Genomic DNA, 18,837 nt, shown 5'->3' with positions numbered 1-18,837 from the left:
GTGTGGATGATTGATAGACATTTGATGTTAGTGAGTAAGGAACCTCAGAATTTTATGACTGACATGGTTAGAAAAATGAAGGAGAAATTTGATAAATATTGGGCTGAATATAGTATGATTTTGTCTTGTGCTACTGTGTTAGATCCTCGTTGCAAGATTAGGTTAGTGGAGTATTGTTTTGATAAACTTTATGGGGATGAAGCTGAGGAACATGTTAATGCTATAACTAAAACTCTCCATGATTTGTTTAATGAATACAAAGAAAATTTTTCCTCCACCTCCTTTGTTGGATCTTCTAGTCAATTTGACATGAGTGAGAGAAATGATGATGGTGATGGGTTTGAGGATTATGATCAATTTTTGAATTCAAAAAGAAAGATTCAAAGTGAAAAAACTCAATTAGACCTTTACTTGGAGGAACAAAACCTTGATATCAAAGCAGATGTTGATGTTTTAGAGTATTAGAATAAAAGTTCACTTAGGTATCCTGAATTGGCATCAATGGCTCGAGATATTTTGGCTATTCTTATTTCCACAGTTGCATCCGAATCTGCATTTAGCATTGGAAAGAAGGTGATCAATCATTGGAGAAGTTCATTTAAGTCCAAGACAATTCAAGCTTTGGTTTGTCTTGAAGATTGGTTTCGTGCACAAGGCCTTGTATTAGGTAATTTTTTTTATTTATTGTTTATTAAAATATATGATTCATTAAATTTTTTCTAATAGATTTTCCAATTGTATGCAGGGGGATCAAGCTTGTCATTTGACATGATAACATATATTTCCATTATTTATTTGTCATTTGACATGATAACAAATTACATATGTGACATGGGTACTGAATTTATCTCTTATTTTCTTTTGTAAGATGGCTTGGAACTTGGAAGTTGGAATGTTCAATCTTGTTGGTGAATTCAAGAATGAATGGAGATGGCTAGAAGCCTAGAACATGTTTTATTTGATATGGTCATATGGGCAATGAAGTCTTTTATTTTATTTTTTAGAATGGCTTGGAACTTGAGAGTTGGAATATTCCATCTTGTTGGTGAATTCAAGAATGGATGGAGAATATGTTTTATGGATTTTGTTTGTTTTATTCATATTACTTTTTTATGACTTTGGAGGAACATGAACTTGAAGTTATATGAATTTAGTTTTAGTGTGTGATGCTATTTGTAGGAATATGAACCTATATGATTTGCTCTTATGTGTTTTATTTCAGGTTTGCCTTGGTTGTATAGAAACAACCAAACAAAAGGGAATATATTAAACAACCTTAAAGAAGGTTGTTGATTGAATTGATTCACTTGATTGTAAGAAAAAAAGAATGAAATTAAAATGGGTTATGTGATGCCCATTTGAATAAATTTTTTGATTTAACAATGTAAAACTGTGTCTATTTAAATAGGGGAAAAAATATCTGAATTAAAATAGATAATGTAGGAAAAAATTTAAATTTCTTTTATTAGGTCGGGCTCGGGCTTCGGGCTTTTTGTCAGGGCCGGGCTCGGGCCCAAGTTCTAGGCCCGTTGGTCGGGCCGGGCTCGAGCTCGGGCCTATCATTTTTTCGTTAATGAAGACTAAAAGCCCGGCCCGGCCCATGAACAGGTCTAAGTACCAATACAACTCTTCTAATACACAGAGGAGTATCGATATTTTGCAATGTTCAGAGAACCGGACCGGGCATAGAACTAGAGAAGGGAGAGGTTCATGGTTCAGAGGTTCGACAGGGGTCGAACTGTGATGATGTGGCATATACATATGTATACTATGGGTCAAATAAATACTATATAGAATGTATTTTACAAATTTTAATGTGCTTAAATATGGTGGATGGATGGTAAACTACTAAATTTAAAAAAAAATGATTAGGGTTCAAGCCTTTTAACTTACATTTTCTTTAAAATACGTGCATAATAATGCAATATATATAAAATAAATAATAATTATTTAGTATAAGTTAAGAGGTGAATTAGTGGTAATTAAGTAATCTATGAAAATAAGAGGTCTTGGGTTCAAATCTTATTAACAACATTTTAAAATTTCACTTATGTATGGACCTAGGCGGTTTCATGAAACCGGGACCGGCTCATTGGTTTTCCAGTTAAACCAGCCAGACATATGATTTTTAGCGGGTTTTGAGCAAGTCTACTTATTGGGGGTGTGACCGAAGTGGTTAGGACCCTGGGTCGCAGTTCAACCGGTTTGACCGGTCGGTCCGGTCCGTTTTTCTAAACATTGACATTTTGAACCTTAGTCCCAATTTAAAGACAATGGAGAAACTAGAGAAGGGAGGAATTTTGAGACCATTTTTATAAAGAGAGATGGAGTAAAGAGAAGGAAACATGTCTTTGAGAGGTAGGTTGCCCACCCAAATATCTTCCTAGAAAAGAACTGAATTTCTAGAGCAAACATCATACCTAACAAACTAAAAAAAATTAGTGAAGATACCATGCATTGCCTTCCAAGGTGTCATTAAGGTCACTCAACGAGATACCCTAGCATCCTAACCATTTTCCAAACAGCCATGAATATTAGCCACCACCTCATGCCACAACCTTTCTCTCTCCAACGACCATCTCCACAGCCACTTCCCTAGTAAAGCTTCATTTTTTTGAACTAAGTTCCCTGGACCCAACCCCCTTCCTCCTTACTCCTACTTGAAGGGATGAGAGATCCATCATATGGATGGCCAAACCCTACAGGAAGGTTGGGCGAAATTTCAAAAATTTTTCTCTCCCATTTGGGAATTGCATTTTCCATTTTAGAAAACTGCATTTTCAAGGATTATTCTTGAAACAAAACCGGACCAGATCTGAAACCAAAGGAAGGGAGAGGGAAATACCTGATACGGAATTAAAAGGAATTCCCAACGTAGGTGTTCACGCCCAAAGAGAATACCAAATCCACCTCCACTGAAGATGGCACAACGAATGTTGAGGCAGGATTAGCAAGAACTTGGAATTCTTCACCAAGAATCGAGTAGAGTGATGTGAGCACGACTTCTAATTGTTTCTTCACCCAATAAACAATATCAAGAACACTTCTTGATCGCTCCAACAGGTGGAGATCGAACTGGAATGGCGCCAAGAATTGAAGGAGAGAAGAGACTGTAGAGAGGAGTGTGTTCTCTTCATGGAATTCGCCCCCTATTTATAATCCATTCAGGATCAGCTTCCTAATCTGATTAGGAATGAGGTTTCCTAATCTAAATCTTGTAATTAGATCTGACCTCTCAAGTTGATAAGACCTATCTTATCCAACTACTAATCCCAGTCAGATTATAACTCCAAAATTGGCCCAATTTAATTAAACCATTTAAGCCCAGTTCGAAATGGGCTTTAGGCCCATTAAGTCATGTTGCTTACTTAACCCTTTAAGTGCTGGTTAGTTTGGTTCTCTTTGTATGGCGTGGGACCCTAGCATTGATCTACACATTAGCCACATGGGTTCAGCCTAGCCTTTGTTACAAGACCTGGCCGAATTCATTGTAGATCACAGTGAACCCCTGAATCCATCACCACGGGCTCTTAGTGGGCCCAACATTTACACTAAATGGTCCTTGGGTCGAGCAATCTTGTGAAAACCCAAGGACTGTGGGCAGATGCAAGATTAGTCCATCAGGTATTACCCTCAATGGCCTTACACTTAACCTCTCAGCCCATAATGATCAAACACTGCCTGACAAGAGAGGACCTCTCCCTTGGCTACAAGGTACAGTGTTGCACTCTCTAATCACATGGATCCCGGGAATTAAAACCTTTTGCAAACATTTTGAAACCATAATATATATATATAAATATATTTTGCAAAAAACAAATTCCAACGTTTGAAATCAATTGCCAACAGTTTAGGTTTCTATCAGAGATAGTGCATTCCCCGATCATTCACTTTGTCCGACAAAGAGGCTGATCCTGTCACTATGATCACCCACTCAGGTGATTTCTCGAACTACCACAACATACCCAGGTTTTGACCCGGTAAAGGATCTCACTGATTGGCATATCAAAGACAACCTAATCCGACACCTAGTGCAGTACCATAATCGAGTCTAGGGGTCAGGTGTAACATTCCAATTTTGCCCATTTATCTCCAAAGTCCAGGGCAATATTGGAATTTTGGTTCAGTTCAGGGTTTCAAGAAAACCCACACTGCATGTACCTCAGGTCTCACCCTAGCAGCTGAGACAAGCCACCCCAACCAACATGGCAGCACATCAGTGTCAGCCTTGGCAGGATAAATCTCCCCAGATCTATCCAATGGCTGTGAGGATTCTAAACTAACACGAGTCTCATAAGTGTCTAGTTTAAGGGTATTACACAGAAACATACCATAATAATATGAATCAATTATGCACTTTATTCATTTACATTAAATGACAATAAATGCATCAATCTGATTGGGGCCCATCATGCAAAGAGATCATCCAATGATCTTATGGACACCATGGCAATGATGTGCATTCAGCCATGGTGTGTGAAAGAGCCACTATCAATTAACATGGCCCAAGTGCTAATGGCCCATGTACGTAGCACATCACACATCCATGCATCACATGCATGAAACAAACCGATCCAATCAATTAAAATATCTGTAAAACCCATAATTAAAGCCCATTTAGAACCCATAACATTACCAATTAATATTATCTAGGTATATGGGCTGAACTGTAAAGAGCAGTTTGGCCCATATAGCTTTTACGCTGTATTGGGCTTATGTAGTTTTAACAAATTAAAACTGGGTTTTACAGATGTGGGCCGAACTGCATCATGCAATCAGCCATCAAACCCTGTAATTTTAGGACTGTTAACAAGCCTAATTGAACAACAGATTCGGTCCAATCAGTTTGGTCCAATCTATGTTGAATAGGTCTAGGGTTTGATGATTAATTCAAGATCCAATTCTTGAAACATGATCTGAAATTAAAAACTGATACATGACAATCAAGAATCAGTAAACAATAGCAAGAGGATTGTTCGTAAGGTTGCAATCCTACAAAACAAAAGTTATTTCGCAGTTTGCAGTTTCCAAAATTGCAAATCGTAGATTGCCAAACCCAAATCTGTAAAAATTTCTCCTTCGCGCTTCCAGCAATTTCTTCTGATGAAAAAAAAGAATAAACCTAATTTCTCTGTTAATTACATCAGAATCAAATTCCTATACATTCCGTCTAGAAAATAAAAATAATAATTATTTACAGACCCAGAATGAATGGAATAAAATAGCAGATGCGCAGATTCACAGTGCCTAAAGGAATTCGATCTCCACCGTACGAACAACCCAGATTTCAAGAAATATAAATAGAACAGTTCTAAATATATTGCAGAAAATAAAAAATTTAATTTCAGATCAATCGCCCATAGCTGAGAACCGAATTCTCAAAAAAAACATAATTTATGCAAATCGAGTAGAACCGATTCTGCCTATTTGCGCAAGTTCATATCAGATCTGATTTTGGTTCAAGAATGTAAATCTGGCTCTGATACCACTAAAGGTATGAGAGATCCATCATATGGATGGCCGAACACTACAGGAAGGTTGCGCGAATTTTCAAAAATTCTCTCTCTCCCATTTGGGAATTGCATTCCCTATTTTAGAACACTTCATTTTCAATAATTATTCTTGAAACAAAACCGGACCAGATCTGAAACCAAAGGAAGGGAGAGGGAAATACCTGATACGGAATTAAAAGGAATTCCCAACATAGGTGTTCACGCCCAAAGAGGATACCAAATCCGCCTCCACTAAAGATGACACAGTGAATGCTGAGGCAGGATGAGCAGAAATGGTTCTTCAACAAGTACCTGGGATTCTTCACCAAGAATCGAGTAGGGTGATGTGAGCATGACTTCTAATTGTTTCTTCACCCAAGAAACAATATCAAGAACACTTCTTGATCGCTCCAGCAAGTGGAGATCGAACTGGGATGGCGCCAAGAATTGAAGGAGAGAAGAGATTGCAGAGAAGAGTGTGTTCTCTTCATGGAATTCGCCCCCTATTTATAATCCATTCAGGATCAGCTTCCTAATCTAATTAGGAATGAAGTTTCCTAATCTAAATCTTGTATTTAGATCTGGACTCTCAAGTTGATAAGACCTATCTTATCCAACTGTTGATCCTAGTCAGATTATAACTCCAAAATTGGCCTAATTTAATTAAACCATTTAAGCCCAGTTTGAAATGGGCTTTAGGCCCATTAAGTCATGTTGCTTATTTAACCCTTTAAGTGCTGGTTAGTTTGGTTCTCTTTGTGTGGCGTGGGACCATAGCATTGATCTACACATCAGCCACATGGGTTCAGCCTAGCCTTTGTAACAAGGCCTGCATGAATTCACTGTAAATCACAGTGAACCCCTGAGTCCATCACCATGGGCTCTTAGTGGGCCCAACATTTACACTAAATAGTCCTTGGATCGAGCAATCTTGTGAAAACCCAAGGACTGTGGGCAGATGCAAGATTAGTCCATCAGGTATTAACCCTCAATGGCCTTACACTTAACCTCTCAACCCATAATGATCAAACACTGCCTAACAAGAGAGGACCTCTCCCTCGGCTACAAGGTACAGTGCTACACTCTCTAACCACATGGATCCCGGGAATTAAAACCTTTTGCAATCATTTTGAAACCATAATATATATATATATATATATGCATATATGTATCTCTATATAAATATATTTTGCAAAAAACAAATTTCAATGTTTGAAATCAACTGCCGGCAGTTTAGGTTTCCATCAGAGAGAGTGCATTGCCCGATCATTCACTTTGCCCGACAAAGGGGCTGATCCTGTCACTATGATCACCCACTCAGGTGAATTCTCGGACTGCCCCAACATACCCAGGTTTTGACCCGGTAAAGGATCTTCTTGATTGGCATATCAAAGACAGCCCAATCCGACACCTAGTGCAGTACCATAATCAAGTCTAGGGGTCAGGTGTAACATTCCAGTTTTGCCCATCTATCTCCATGGTCCAGAGCGATACTGAAATTTTGGTTCAGTTCAGGGTTTCAAGAAAACCCACACTGCATGTACCTCAGGTCTCACCCTGGCAGCTGAGACAAGCCATTCCAACCAACTTGGCGGCATATCAGTGTCAGCCTTGGCAGGATAAATCTCCCTAGATCTATCCAACGGCTGTGAGGATTCTAAACTAACACGAGTCTCATAAGTGTCTAATTTAAGGGTATTACATAGAAACATACCATAATAACATGAATTAATTATGCACTTTATTCATTTACAATAAATGACAATAAGTACATCAATCTGATTGGAGCTAAGGGCATATACTGTCTAACACTACTCACTATCTCCAACCTAACTAAATGATCCCTCCATCCCCCCCCCCATCCCCCAAAGAAAATCCCTCATCAATTTTTCTAACTTCTTAGCCTCTCGAGGGGGAATCCTAAACACACAGAGGAAATAAACTAGCAAGTTGGCTAGTGTGGCCTTTATCAAAGTGACCCCACCTCCCAAGAAAATGGAGCTTTTTTTCCAAGTCGCCAACCTTTTCTCAAACTTTTCCAAGATTGGGTTCCAAAACCGACTCTCTTGGGTTAGCACCCAATGGGAGGCCCAAGTAGAAGAAGTGGAACATTCTAAAACATTTGTAAGTCACTAATTCTTGATCCTCCAAATTAACACCTACAACACAACTCTTTTCAAAATTTATTAGGTTCTCCCAGGTTTCTCACCTTTTCAAGATCTAACGGAAAAAAAAAAAAAAATGAGTACCTGATCTCCTTATTTCCTCAACACTTTCACTGGCTATCAGAATTTGATCAATTATTTGTCTACCTAGAACAAAAGCTCCTTAGTCTTGGCTAATGAGAGAAGGAAGAATTGCTCTAATCCTCAAAGACAACACCTTCGCCAAAATTTTATAAATGCTAGTCACCAAACTAATGGACCTAAAATCCTTAGGGTGTTTAGCGCCTATTTTTCTAGGAACAAGAGCTAGAAATGTTGCATTAACTCCAAGACTAATTATATGCTTCTCTTCAAATTCTCTAAAAACCTCAAGCAGCTCTTGTTTGACCACATCCCAACAATCCCGATAAAAAACCAAGGTAAAACCATATGGATTTGGAGCCTTGGACCTATCCGTCTGGATTAAGAAAACTACTTTTCTAACTTCCTCTTCCTCAAAGTTCCTTTTCTAGCATAAAGCATTTGCATCACTCAGTCTTGGCCAATCGAAGCCTTCCACCCTTTGTCTACTATTTAATGGCCTTCTAAGTATTGACTTGAAATGATCCACAAAAATCCTGGCCAACTCCTCCTAAGATGAAAACGTCTTCTAATCCCTATTCCAATATTTTATTTTGGACCTAAGTTTCTTCAATTTTTTATGAAACCTAACCCCTTCCACTTTTTTTTTTTGATGAATCGTGAAGTATTTTATTAAGATAAACAACTAAAGTAAACTGACAAGTGGATACAAAACAAAGTTCTTCTAGAAGAAACTTAGGTCCAAATCCTGGCCAACTCCTAAGATGAAAACGTCTTCTAATCCCTATTCCAATATTTTATTTTGGACCTAAGTTTCTTCAATTTTTTATGAAACCTAACCCCTTCCACTTTTTTTTTTTGATGAATCATGAAGTATTTTATTAAGATAAACAACTAAAGTAAACTGACAAGTGGATACAAAACAAAGTTCTTCTAGAAGGCACAAGTTGCTGCCTTAAAAAACAAAGTAAAATTACAATTGAGCCCAGAATAAGTGATCCCTATTACCCCTTGCTTAGCTAGTAAATTAGCCACCCCATTTGCTGACCTCCTCTCCCACTAAACTCTCACTGTGAGATTAGAGGTAAGCCACTTGAATCTCCTCATCTCTCCCCTAAAAGACCAAGTTACTGTCTCCGGTTCTTTCAGCTACCTAGTTACTACTTTAGAGTCACCTTCAATGATCAACCTCCTAAAGTTCAACTCTTTAGCAACTTGTGCTCCCTGTACAGCAGCTTGCACCTCTGCACTAACCACATATCCCACTCTAATTAGGCCAGAGAATAAGGCAACAATTTGTCCCTCTTCATTCCAACATTGCCAAGGCTGATGCCATCAAAGTTGAGCTTCATGAAGCCTTCTTTGGGGGCTTCCAGTCTACAACAAGTTTGTCCTTAATCGAAGAAGGGTTTGGAACAAATTCCCAATTTCTCCATATGTCATAAAAGGAGAAAAGTGAGAATAAATCCAAAATTTTGGCCCCATTAATAGCCCTTATAGCAAACATTCCCAAACAGTAGCTACATCCCTATGTTTATCATTAAAAATCCTGTTATTTCTTTCCTCCCAGACTGTCCATACTATAAAGAGACTGGGCCGAATGGGTACTAGTATCTTCTCTTGTAATATTTTTTCTATTTTCCTGTTAGCTAATGGGCCTCTCTTAATGGGCCTGTTATTTCTTTTTGTTTGATCTCTTTATGTTACTGCCTAGCTGGCCGCTCACTTAAGGGCATACTTGTAATTATTTTAACATTAATTTTTAGTAAAAAGGATTAGAGAAGAGAGGGAAGGATTATTCGAACCTTTCTTCTTCTTCCTCCTCTCTTCTCCATCTTCTTCTCTTGTACTGCTGCTCTTACTTTTCTTCCTCCTTTTTCTCTCTAATTTTTTAAGTTTACACCTATTTTTGAGGACTGGTTTACATCTTGGTACCGGAGCAGGTTTCTTTCTTCCTTCTTTTCTTCTTTCCTCTTTTCCCATACACCCTTCGATTAAGAGAGTGTATGGAGAGATAGGTTCTCTATAGCTCAGAGGATCTCTAGCCTAGTTGGTAGAGGGTTTGGAGAGTTTAAATCTGGCTGGATATTGCCAAGAAGTGGTGTTGTTCTGTTGCTGCCAAAAACCCTAGCCGACTAGAGATTTTCGAAGGTACAAGTAAAGGTGAAGCTTTGGGTGTGGCGCTCTGTGCTTGGGAGGTGTCTTTTGTCTCCTAAAAGAGGGTGGTTCAGGTTTGGAAGAGATTGGGAAGCTCTAGTAGGAGCGGCTGCATCTTCTCTCTTCCTTCCCAACAGCTGGACGGAGTAAAACCCTAGTTTTCAAGCATCTGGGTTCTGGTTTGACTTCAAGTAAGTTTATATAGACCAAATTTCTGGTTCTTTGATTTTCGTTTGATTAATGGAGCCATATAGAAGTGAGTTCAAGCAAGTTCCGGTTTCTGGCCTCGGCTCGGTAGATTCCGTTTTGACTGGTGAGACCACAATCAAGCTAGATGGGACAAATTATCTTGCTTGGGCACAGTCTATAAGAATTTATGTTTGTAGTAGAGGAAAACTCAGGTATCTCACAGATAGTAAAGTGAAACCCAAAGAGACAGACCCTGAATTTGAGAAATGGATGCAGGAGAACTATACAGTCATTGGATGGTTGGTCAACTCTATGCAACCTCATATAAGTCAGCATTATCTCTGGATGTCTTCGGCCAAGGAGATATGGGACAGTGTTACTGAGACCTATTCACAGAAGTTGAATGTAGCCAGAGTCTACAAGTTGAAAAGTGACGTGAAGAACCTAAGACAGGGGGAGAAGAGTATAGCAATCTACTATTCTATACTGAAATCCCTATGGCAAGAAGTTGATGTTATGGAGACAGTTGTATGGGAGAGTAAGAATGATGCTGAAATGTATAGGAAGTTGGTGGAGAGAAATAGGGTGTTTGAATTTCTTACTGGACTCAACCCTAAGTTTGACATCATTAGGCAAAATATCCTGGCCAAAGATGAGATTACTCTTTCCCAGGCATACACTATGATAAGCAGTGAGGAGAGTAGGCAGCAGGTTCAATTACAGAGCCCACCTACAGAACACTTTGCACATGTTGGAATAAAGCCAAAGGGTCCTACTGAGAAAAAGGAGCAGATATGTAAATATTGCAAGAAACCGAGGCATACAAAGGACACTTGCTGAAAGCTTCATCCTGAACTTCTTCCTGATAGGTTTAAGAATAACAACAGTTCTAAGAAGGGCAGTCAGGCAGGAAAGCCTAAGACAGCTAATGTTGCTATAGTACCTGAAGGAGGAAGTAAGGAGAGTGAAGAAAAATCAATCATTGAGCAGTTGGCAACAATGAAGGCAGATTTTATAAAGTATGGGAGGCTGCTAAATCACTTGGAAGCTATTGTTTCTTCATCTCACTCTTCCAACAACACATCTTCATCATCTGCATTTGCTCACCCAGGTATTCGTGCTTCTGCAAATCATGCTTCAGTTTCAAGTAATCATAAAATCCCTTGGATTATTGATTCTGGTGCATCAGACCATATGACCAGCCTGTCTAATCTCTTTTGCTCATACCACCTTCTCTCTGGTAAAGAGAAAATATCCCTTGTTGATGGGTCTCTTGCTCCCATTTCTGGTAAAGGGGATATAAAGACCTCTGACACCCTTTATTTATCCTCTGTCCTTCATGTCCCTAAACTTAATACAAACCTTTTATCTATTAGCAGCTTAACTAAATCCATGAATTGTAGCATAACCTTTTTTCCCACTCATTGTGTTTTTCAGGACCTGCAATCTCAGAGGATGATTGGGAGTGGCCATGAGGCGAACGGAATATACTTGCTAGACACACCGGATAGAGCTTTTGGACCACCTCATGGAGTTGCCTTAGAGTCAGTCTTGTCAATCTATTGACAAAGTCTTGTTATGTCACTTTCGGTTTGGTCATTTGTCTTTTTCTACTTTGAGTCATTTGTTTCCAGATATCTTTAAGGGAGTGTCTTTATCGAGTCTTCATTGTGAGTCGTGTGAACAGGCAAAGCATTGTAGACATTCTTATTCAGTAAGCAATAAAAGATCTCTTTCTCCTTTTCATATTGTTCACTCTGATGTGTGGGGGCCATATCATTTGCCAACTATGGGGGGTTGCAGGTACTTTATCCTTTTTATTGATGACTACTCTCGTTACACTTGGATTTATCTCATGAAATGCAGGGATGAAGTACTAGCTATTGTGCAAAAATTTCATGAACTCATCCTCACCCAGTTTAACACTCGGATCAAAATATTTCGTTCTGATAATGCTAAGGAGTATTTTAAGAAAACTCTGCCTATCTTGAAACTTTTGGGGTTATTCATCAAAGTTCTTGTTCCTACACTCCACAACAGAACAGAGTGGCGGAAAGGAAGAACCGACATGTGGTTGAAGTTGTCAGATCCCTCCTGTTTGCATCCCATGTTCCTATAAAATTTTGGGGAGATGTTGTTCTTACTGCTACCTTTTTGATCAATCGTATGCCCTCCCAGGTTCTTAACTTCAAAACCCCCTTTAGCCTTCTCTTCCCGGATGATGATCTTTTTTCTCTTCCTCACCGTGTTTTTGGGTGCACTTGCTATGTGCATGTTCACAACCATCAAAGGCACAAATTTGAACCTAAAGCTCGTAAATGTGTTTTTCTGGGATATGCCTCCACACAAAAGGGATATTGTTGTTTTGATCCAGTTAGTGGCACCCGCTTTGTATCTCGGAATGTCACATTTGCTGAGTTGATTCCTTTCTTTAGTATTCTCTTGAGGGGGAGAAATCTGAAGAACCCTTTGCTATGTCTCCAGCTGTTCCTCTTCCCATTCCTCTTGAGTCCTCTCATGAGGTGTCCACTTCTCCCACTGGACCTACCTCCAATGTTCCTGTTCCTCCTCTACCTGTTCTCCAAAGGTGGTACCAAAGGCACAGATTCAGACATGGGCAACTTGTTTCCACTCCTACAGAAGAGCCTCTTGCTCCTCCCATCATTACTGAGGTAACAGGTCAACCTTCCTCTGACCCATCTACATCTTTCCCAAACCTTGACCTTCCTATTGCTCTCCGCAAGGGCAAGCAGAAGTGTACAGCCCATTGTATCTCCAAACACCTGTCTTACAGCCTTCTCTCTCCTTCCTACTACTCTTTTCTTGCTTCTGTTTCTTCCCATGTGATACCCAGGTCCGTACCGGAAGCCTTATCTAAACCTGAATGGAGGGATGCTATGATGGCTGAACCGGATGCTTTACATAAGAACCATACTTGGGATATTGTTGACTTGCCTGAAGGGAAGGAACCAGTGGGTTGTAAATGGGTCTTTACCATTAAATATCACTCTGGTGGATCTATTGAGAGGTTTAAGGCTAGGCCGGTTGCTAAAGGCTACACTCAGATGTATGGTATTGACTATCTTGAGACATTTGCTCCTGTAGCTAAGATGACCCCAGTCCGGGTTTTGTTATCTCTAGCCGCTACTTTTGATTGGCCCCTACACTAGTTTGATGTTAAAAATGCCTTCTTGAATGGAGACCTACATGAAGAGGTCTATATGTCATTGCCTCCAGGGGTGTATGGGAAGGAAATGCAAGGCAAGGTGTGTAAACTGTAGAAATCTATTTATGGTCTCAAACAGTCTCCTTGGGCTTGGTTTGAGAGGTTCAGGGCTGCTCTTGTCTCCTTTGGTTACACACAAACTCAATCTGATCATACCCTGTTCTTGAAGAGAAATGGCTCTCTGGTGACCTTTTTGAGTTTATGTTGATGACATTGTGGTCACGGGTAATGACACTCAAGAGGTCAATAAACTCAAAAGATTTCTTAACTCTGAATTTGAGATCAAGGATTTGGGAGGTCTTCGGTATTTTTTGGGCATTGAAGTTGCTAGATCTAAAGATGGTATCTTCATTTCTCAGCGTAAATATGCCCTTGACCTCCTTGCTGAGACTGGTAAACTTGGAGCTAAACCAATCTCCACTCCTATTGATCTCAATCATAAGCTTTGTACTACAGATGGTGACCTTTTATCCGATAAGAGGGTGTTTCAGAGACTGCTTGGGAAGTTGTTATATCTTTGCATGACTCGGCCGGACATTTCCTATGCAGTAAGTGTTATTAGTCAATTGATGCATTCTCCCAGAGATACTAATTTAGCTACTACAAAAAGGGTTCTATGTTACTTGAAAGGTACTCCAGGGAAAGGTATTCTATTTGCCAAACATTGACACATGAAGCTAGAAGCTTTCACTGATGCCGATTGGGCAGGATGTATTGATGATAGGAGATTCACCTCAGGTTATTGTGCTCTGGTCGCTGGGAACATTGTGTCATGGAGGAGTAAGAAACAGTTTGTAGTTGCTAGATCCTAAGTTGAAGCAGAATATAGGGCAATGGCACATGGTTTGTCAGAATTACTGTGGCTACGATCCCTTTTAGAAGAATTGGGGGTTGACTATGAGAAGCCAACGATGCTCTACTGTGACAACCAAGCAGCTATCAATATTGCACATAATCCTGTTCAACATGACAGAACTAAGCACATTGAGGTTGATAGACATTTTATAAGGGAAAGAGTTTCCTCAGGAGAAGTTTGTTTGCCATTCATCACATCAGACGAACAATTGGCTGATATCTTGACCAAGGGAGTTCCAAGAGGGAAAATGACACACTATATAAGCAAGTTGGGCATGATTGACATCTATGCTCAGCTTGAGGGGGAGTGTAAAGAGACTGGGCCGAATGGGTCCTAGTATCTTTTCTTGTAATATTTTTTCTATTTTCCTGTTAGCCAATGGGCCTCTCTTAATGGGCCTGTTATTTCTTTTTGTTTGATTTCTTTATGTTACTGCCTAGCTGGCCGCCCACTTAAGGGCATACTTGTAATTATTTTAACATTAATTTTTAGTAAAAAAGATTAGAGAAGAGAGGGAAGGATTATTCGAACCTTTCTTCTTCTTCCTCCTCTTTTCTCCATCTTCTCTTGTACTGCTGCTCTTACTTTTCTTCCTCCTTTTTCTCTCTAATTTTTCAAGTTTACACCTATTTTTGAGGACTGGTTTACATCTCATACTAAGGCAGCCCTAACACATCTCCATAAAACTCTACCTCTTCTCTTAGGCCACCTGAAACTTGTAGGGTCGAAAAGCCCCCTAATTTACAGAGGCACCGTCCACCTACACCCAAAAAGACCAAAAAATTTTCCCAAAGATTCACTACAAAAGGGCAAGAAGTTAGAAGATGGTAACAGCTCTCTCCATTTGCTCTGAACAGGAAACACCAGCTTGGGGAGATGCAAAGGTTGGGCCTTTTCTTTTGCAAGGTATGCAAAGTGTTTAATTTCCCAAAAGAGGCTTCCCAACAAAGGGCTCCAACCTTAGGAGGGGATGGGCTTAGACCACACTCCCTTCCACTTCACCCCCTCAAATCTTCATTCTATCATTCTTCAACCTTATGCATAAAGTCAGGGTGAGTCAACCACATATTCGCAAATCTAAAAAGTCTCGGTCCACTTCCTAGAGGTTCTAGGCCTAAACTATAGGACAATGATCAAAGGTAACTCTAGACAAAGCTTTAGCCACCAAACCCCTCCAATGACTCTCCCATCCATCATTGAACAAAAATATCTAAGTTTTAGCAAATTAGGCTCTCCTAAAAGTTGGACCAAGTAAAATTAGCTTGCATTAGAGGAATTTCTTCCAATTACAATTATTAATAAAATCACCGAAGTTCCTCATGTTGAATGTAATTGACTGTTGGGGATTATTTTTTGAGAAAAGGTTAACTTTATTCAAAAATAAGAGGTACATGAGGCAATGTACACGACAGATAAACACTCAGAGAGTTACATAGGCATAGAGCTATCACTAGACTGTTGGGGATTATTTGATTCATAGTGAACCTGATTACATTAAAATCTCCCCCCACACACCAAGGACCCCCCCTCCAACCCTTGGTTACCATATAACTCTTCCCACATCTCATTCCTCTCTCTATAATTATTTAACTCATACCAGGGGGCACCAAAACTCAACTCACTCTTGATTTCCACACTTCTAACCCATCTTCTATCCATCTCTGCTAACTTGGTTTCCTGTAGAATCACAATATCGGACCTTTCTTTCCTGAGTAGGTCCTCAATTGGTCTTCTTTTCCGTGCACTCCTTGATCCCCTCACTTTCCAACTTATGATTCTCATTGGGAAAACCAATGTTTTTGACCCACCTAAGTCAACTCTTCGACATTTGAGTGCTGAAAGAGAGTTCATTCTTTTTTGGGGTAGTCTCCATCAATTCTTCTTTCTGTTTATATTCTTCTAGGAGCACACAAATCTGCTCCCAGATTCTTTCCAGGTCATCCTGTTTCTTTTTAACATTCAGATCCCCCTCCCCTTCTTCACAACCACCAGATCAAGCCTCCCTCTACTAGTTGTTCTTCCCAACTGGGATGCTAGAGTACCTGTTTCAGGCACAGAATCCAAACTAGTACCAGAAACTGAAAGGACAGATATATCAGCTCTGAAAGGATAGGTGTACCAGCTCTGATACCCTATCAGAGCTTCCCTAATGTCTCTAGTGGTTGGATGAATCAAATATCCAACCAGCTCTGATACCCTATCAATTGAACTAGGGTTTTCTCAAGAGATAACTGCAGAAGAAGAATAAAAGCAGTTATGGGGTGTCAAAGTGATCAACCCCCATGCCATAGAGTCTAATATATTTACTAAGAATAAAGATATGTACAAATACAATATGGCCTTCATTGGGCTGCAATGAAATAAATAAAGAAAAATACATAGTACGACTCATGATAATAATATGGGTTTGACTATGATACCAGAAAGACATGATGCCAGAAAAACTTGTAACCACTGAACCGGTATCAATAAAAGTGGTAACCAATTAGGTGATATTTATCAAAATTCACAAGGAGATTTTATTGGTCAAAACCCTTCCAATATCATGTCTTTGCAGCAGCATAGATTTTTCCTAATAATATACAACATCTTAACACCCAGAATCTCTAAACACCTAAACTAGGGGAGTTTTTATTGTGGTGTGGCTAGAGGTAATACAGTTGAAACTGGCAGAGGAAGAGTAATAAGGTATTGCAATGGATCTCTCATCCTTGGTTTTTCTCACTACTGTGGCAGGATGACCAAGCTGAAGCTAGGATACCTTTGGATGGATTTGCTACTGTAAGGCTTTTGTTTGACAGAATATCTGTCAGATTTGATTCTCCAACATTAGTGAGTATCCTAAGTAACCAGTCAAGGTTTCCTTGGAAACTTTGGTATCATATGGAAGAATTGGACTTGATTTTATCATCATCATCTAAGTCTTGTCCCAAGTCCCAACTATATGAGGTCAGCTACATGAATCCTGATTCACCATTCAATTGTGAGGAACAGATTAGCATCCAGCACTGTTATAGAGAAGTGAATTCAGCAGCAGATTACCTTGCTAAGAAAACATAATGTGTAGAGAAAATCTAACTTTGCAAAGGAACAGAGATATCCTTATTCATCTGCGTGCTATTCTTCAATTTGACAGATCCGGAGTTCCCTTTAATTTGTATGCTTAATTATGTAAACATAAGCATGTATGCACACACATTTCTATGTACAATTATACATATGGGCAAATCTATACATCCGGAGCGAATAGAGAGAGAGGAAATCTGTACCTGAACAGTATCTAGGATTGATTTCTTTACATCCTCAAGTCCGCCTACATCTTCCCATTTTACATTGGGCACCTACATCATAGTATTCCAAACTCAAACATCTCATATACATGCAGGAAGAAAGTTTTGGTACAAAACCAAGAATCTTTTCAGTCAAATAATTGAAAAACCTTTACAGGTGCCGATATCATATCTGCGCCCACCCATCTAAAATAATAGTGACTTTCTTCCCAAAAAGAATGTCAATATTAGATATCTAATCTCGTCACAACAATAATGACAAATCAAGAAATATAATGATTCTCTCATTACTCCTGACTGCTTGTTTCACCTTTGGAGTTCCTAAGGCAGACGCAGTCCTTCTCTTTGATCGCTCCAAAGCTTTAGCTAGCTCTTCTTTTTCCAACATATTATACTGGAATGACTTTAAGGAATTATTCTCATCTGAGACTCTAGACTCGACTTTATCTTTCTCATCAATGAGCCTTGGCACTAAATTTGCAGCAGCATCAGCAATTAGAGCCCGTAAATCTCTAGGCATGAAACCTGATGTCTGTCCAACTATGTCCTTAATAACATCGTCTACACCATTCTGCAAGGAACAATCATGATTTATAAGAACCCAAAAAAAAAAAATCAACTGTATCCTTGATACAGTCCATATTGTATATCAAATAGCAATTCTAGCAAATATAATCAACATTTAGGTTATCCAGGACTCATAGTTGATTCCTATAAAAGGGCCATTATCTATGTTGGTCCCAGATATCCAGTACCTTGGTAGGGTTGAAAGGATATGGACCTAAGCTTTGGCAATTTTTTGCACAAATTGGCTACTTTTAGACTTGATTTCACACTTATTCAGCCCAAGATTTTACCATTGCCACAAGAAATGGCCCCTTGCCAGCTGATTCCTATAGGAGATCTAAATTAGATGAATGATCTCATATGTTCAATTATAGCGATATTCAAGAAAATAAAATAAAATAATGGCATGCAGAAAAGGACTACAAAGAAAAAATCAAACAAGAAGTTGACTTTTGATGTAATAAAATGTAATGGATCAGAGCCACTACATCAAGGAGGTTCAAGGCCTTATATTTTATTAAAAACCAAATAAACAAAAAAAAAAGAAAAAAGATGGGAAGATAGATACCCTTAACATACATGATCAAGAACTTTGGAAAGACTTTGGATTAATTGGGACAGCATTTCAAACTTCTGCTCCTCATTCAAAGGGCCCATGCTTATTTCATGGCTGAAGCAACGTCTAATGGATGGTGGTAAACCGTCAGAACCATCACCTGTTGCAACTAGCAAGACCTGGTGTGCAAATTCCCTCTCAGACTGCTTAACATGCAAACCCAGTGGAATATACAAAAAAAAAAAAAAAAAAATCGTC

At 39.2% G+C, this 18,837-nt stretch overlaps 1 protein-coding gene across 3 annotated transcripts in view; it reads right to left on the bottom strand.

The window, feature by feature from the left end:
* The window catches only part of PEX6 (peroxin 6), an 84,506-nt gene that overhangs the window by 27,787 nt on the left and 37,882 nt on the right, over positions 1–18,837 (bottom strand). For 2 of the 3 annotated variants that reach the window (XM_010251396.3, XM_088900607.1), the window contains exons 6-8: positions 18,603–18,785; positions 17,767–18,027; positions 17,436–17,507 (exon numbers count right to left, since the gene is read on the bottom strand). In XM_010251396.3, coding sequence (XP_010249698.1) covers positions 17,436–17,507; positions 17,767–18,027; positions 18,603–18,785 — 516 coding nt within the window. The remainder of the gene's footprint in view (positions 1–17,435; positions 17,508–17,766; positions 18,028–18,602; positions 18,786–18,837) is intronic. The other variant, XM_010251403.3, reaches the window with a different exon arrangement.

Source organism: Nelumbo nucifera, chromosome 3 (assembly GCF_055504915.1).
Source record: "Nelumbo nucifera cultivar China Antique chromosome 3, China Antique-T2T, whole genome shotgun sequence".
Lineage (NCBI taxonomy): Eukaryota > Viridiplantae > Streptophyta > Magnoliopsida > Proteales > Nelumbonaceae > Nelumbo > Nelumbo nucifera.
Note: the sequence above shows the minus strand (reverse complement) of the source record. Positions and strands in the feature narration are given on the sequence as shown.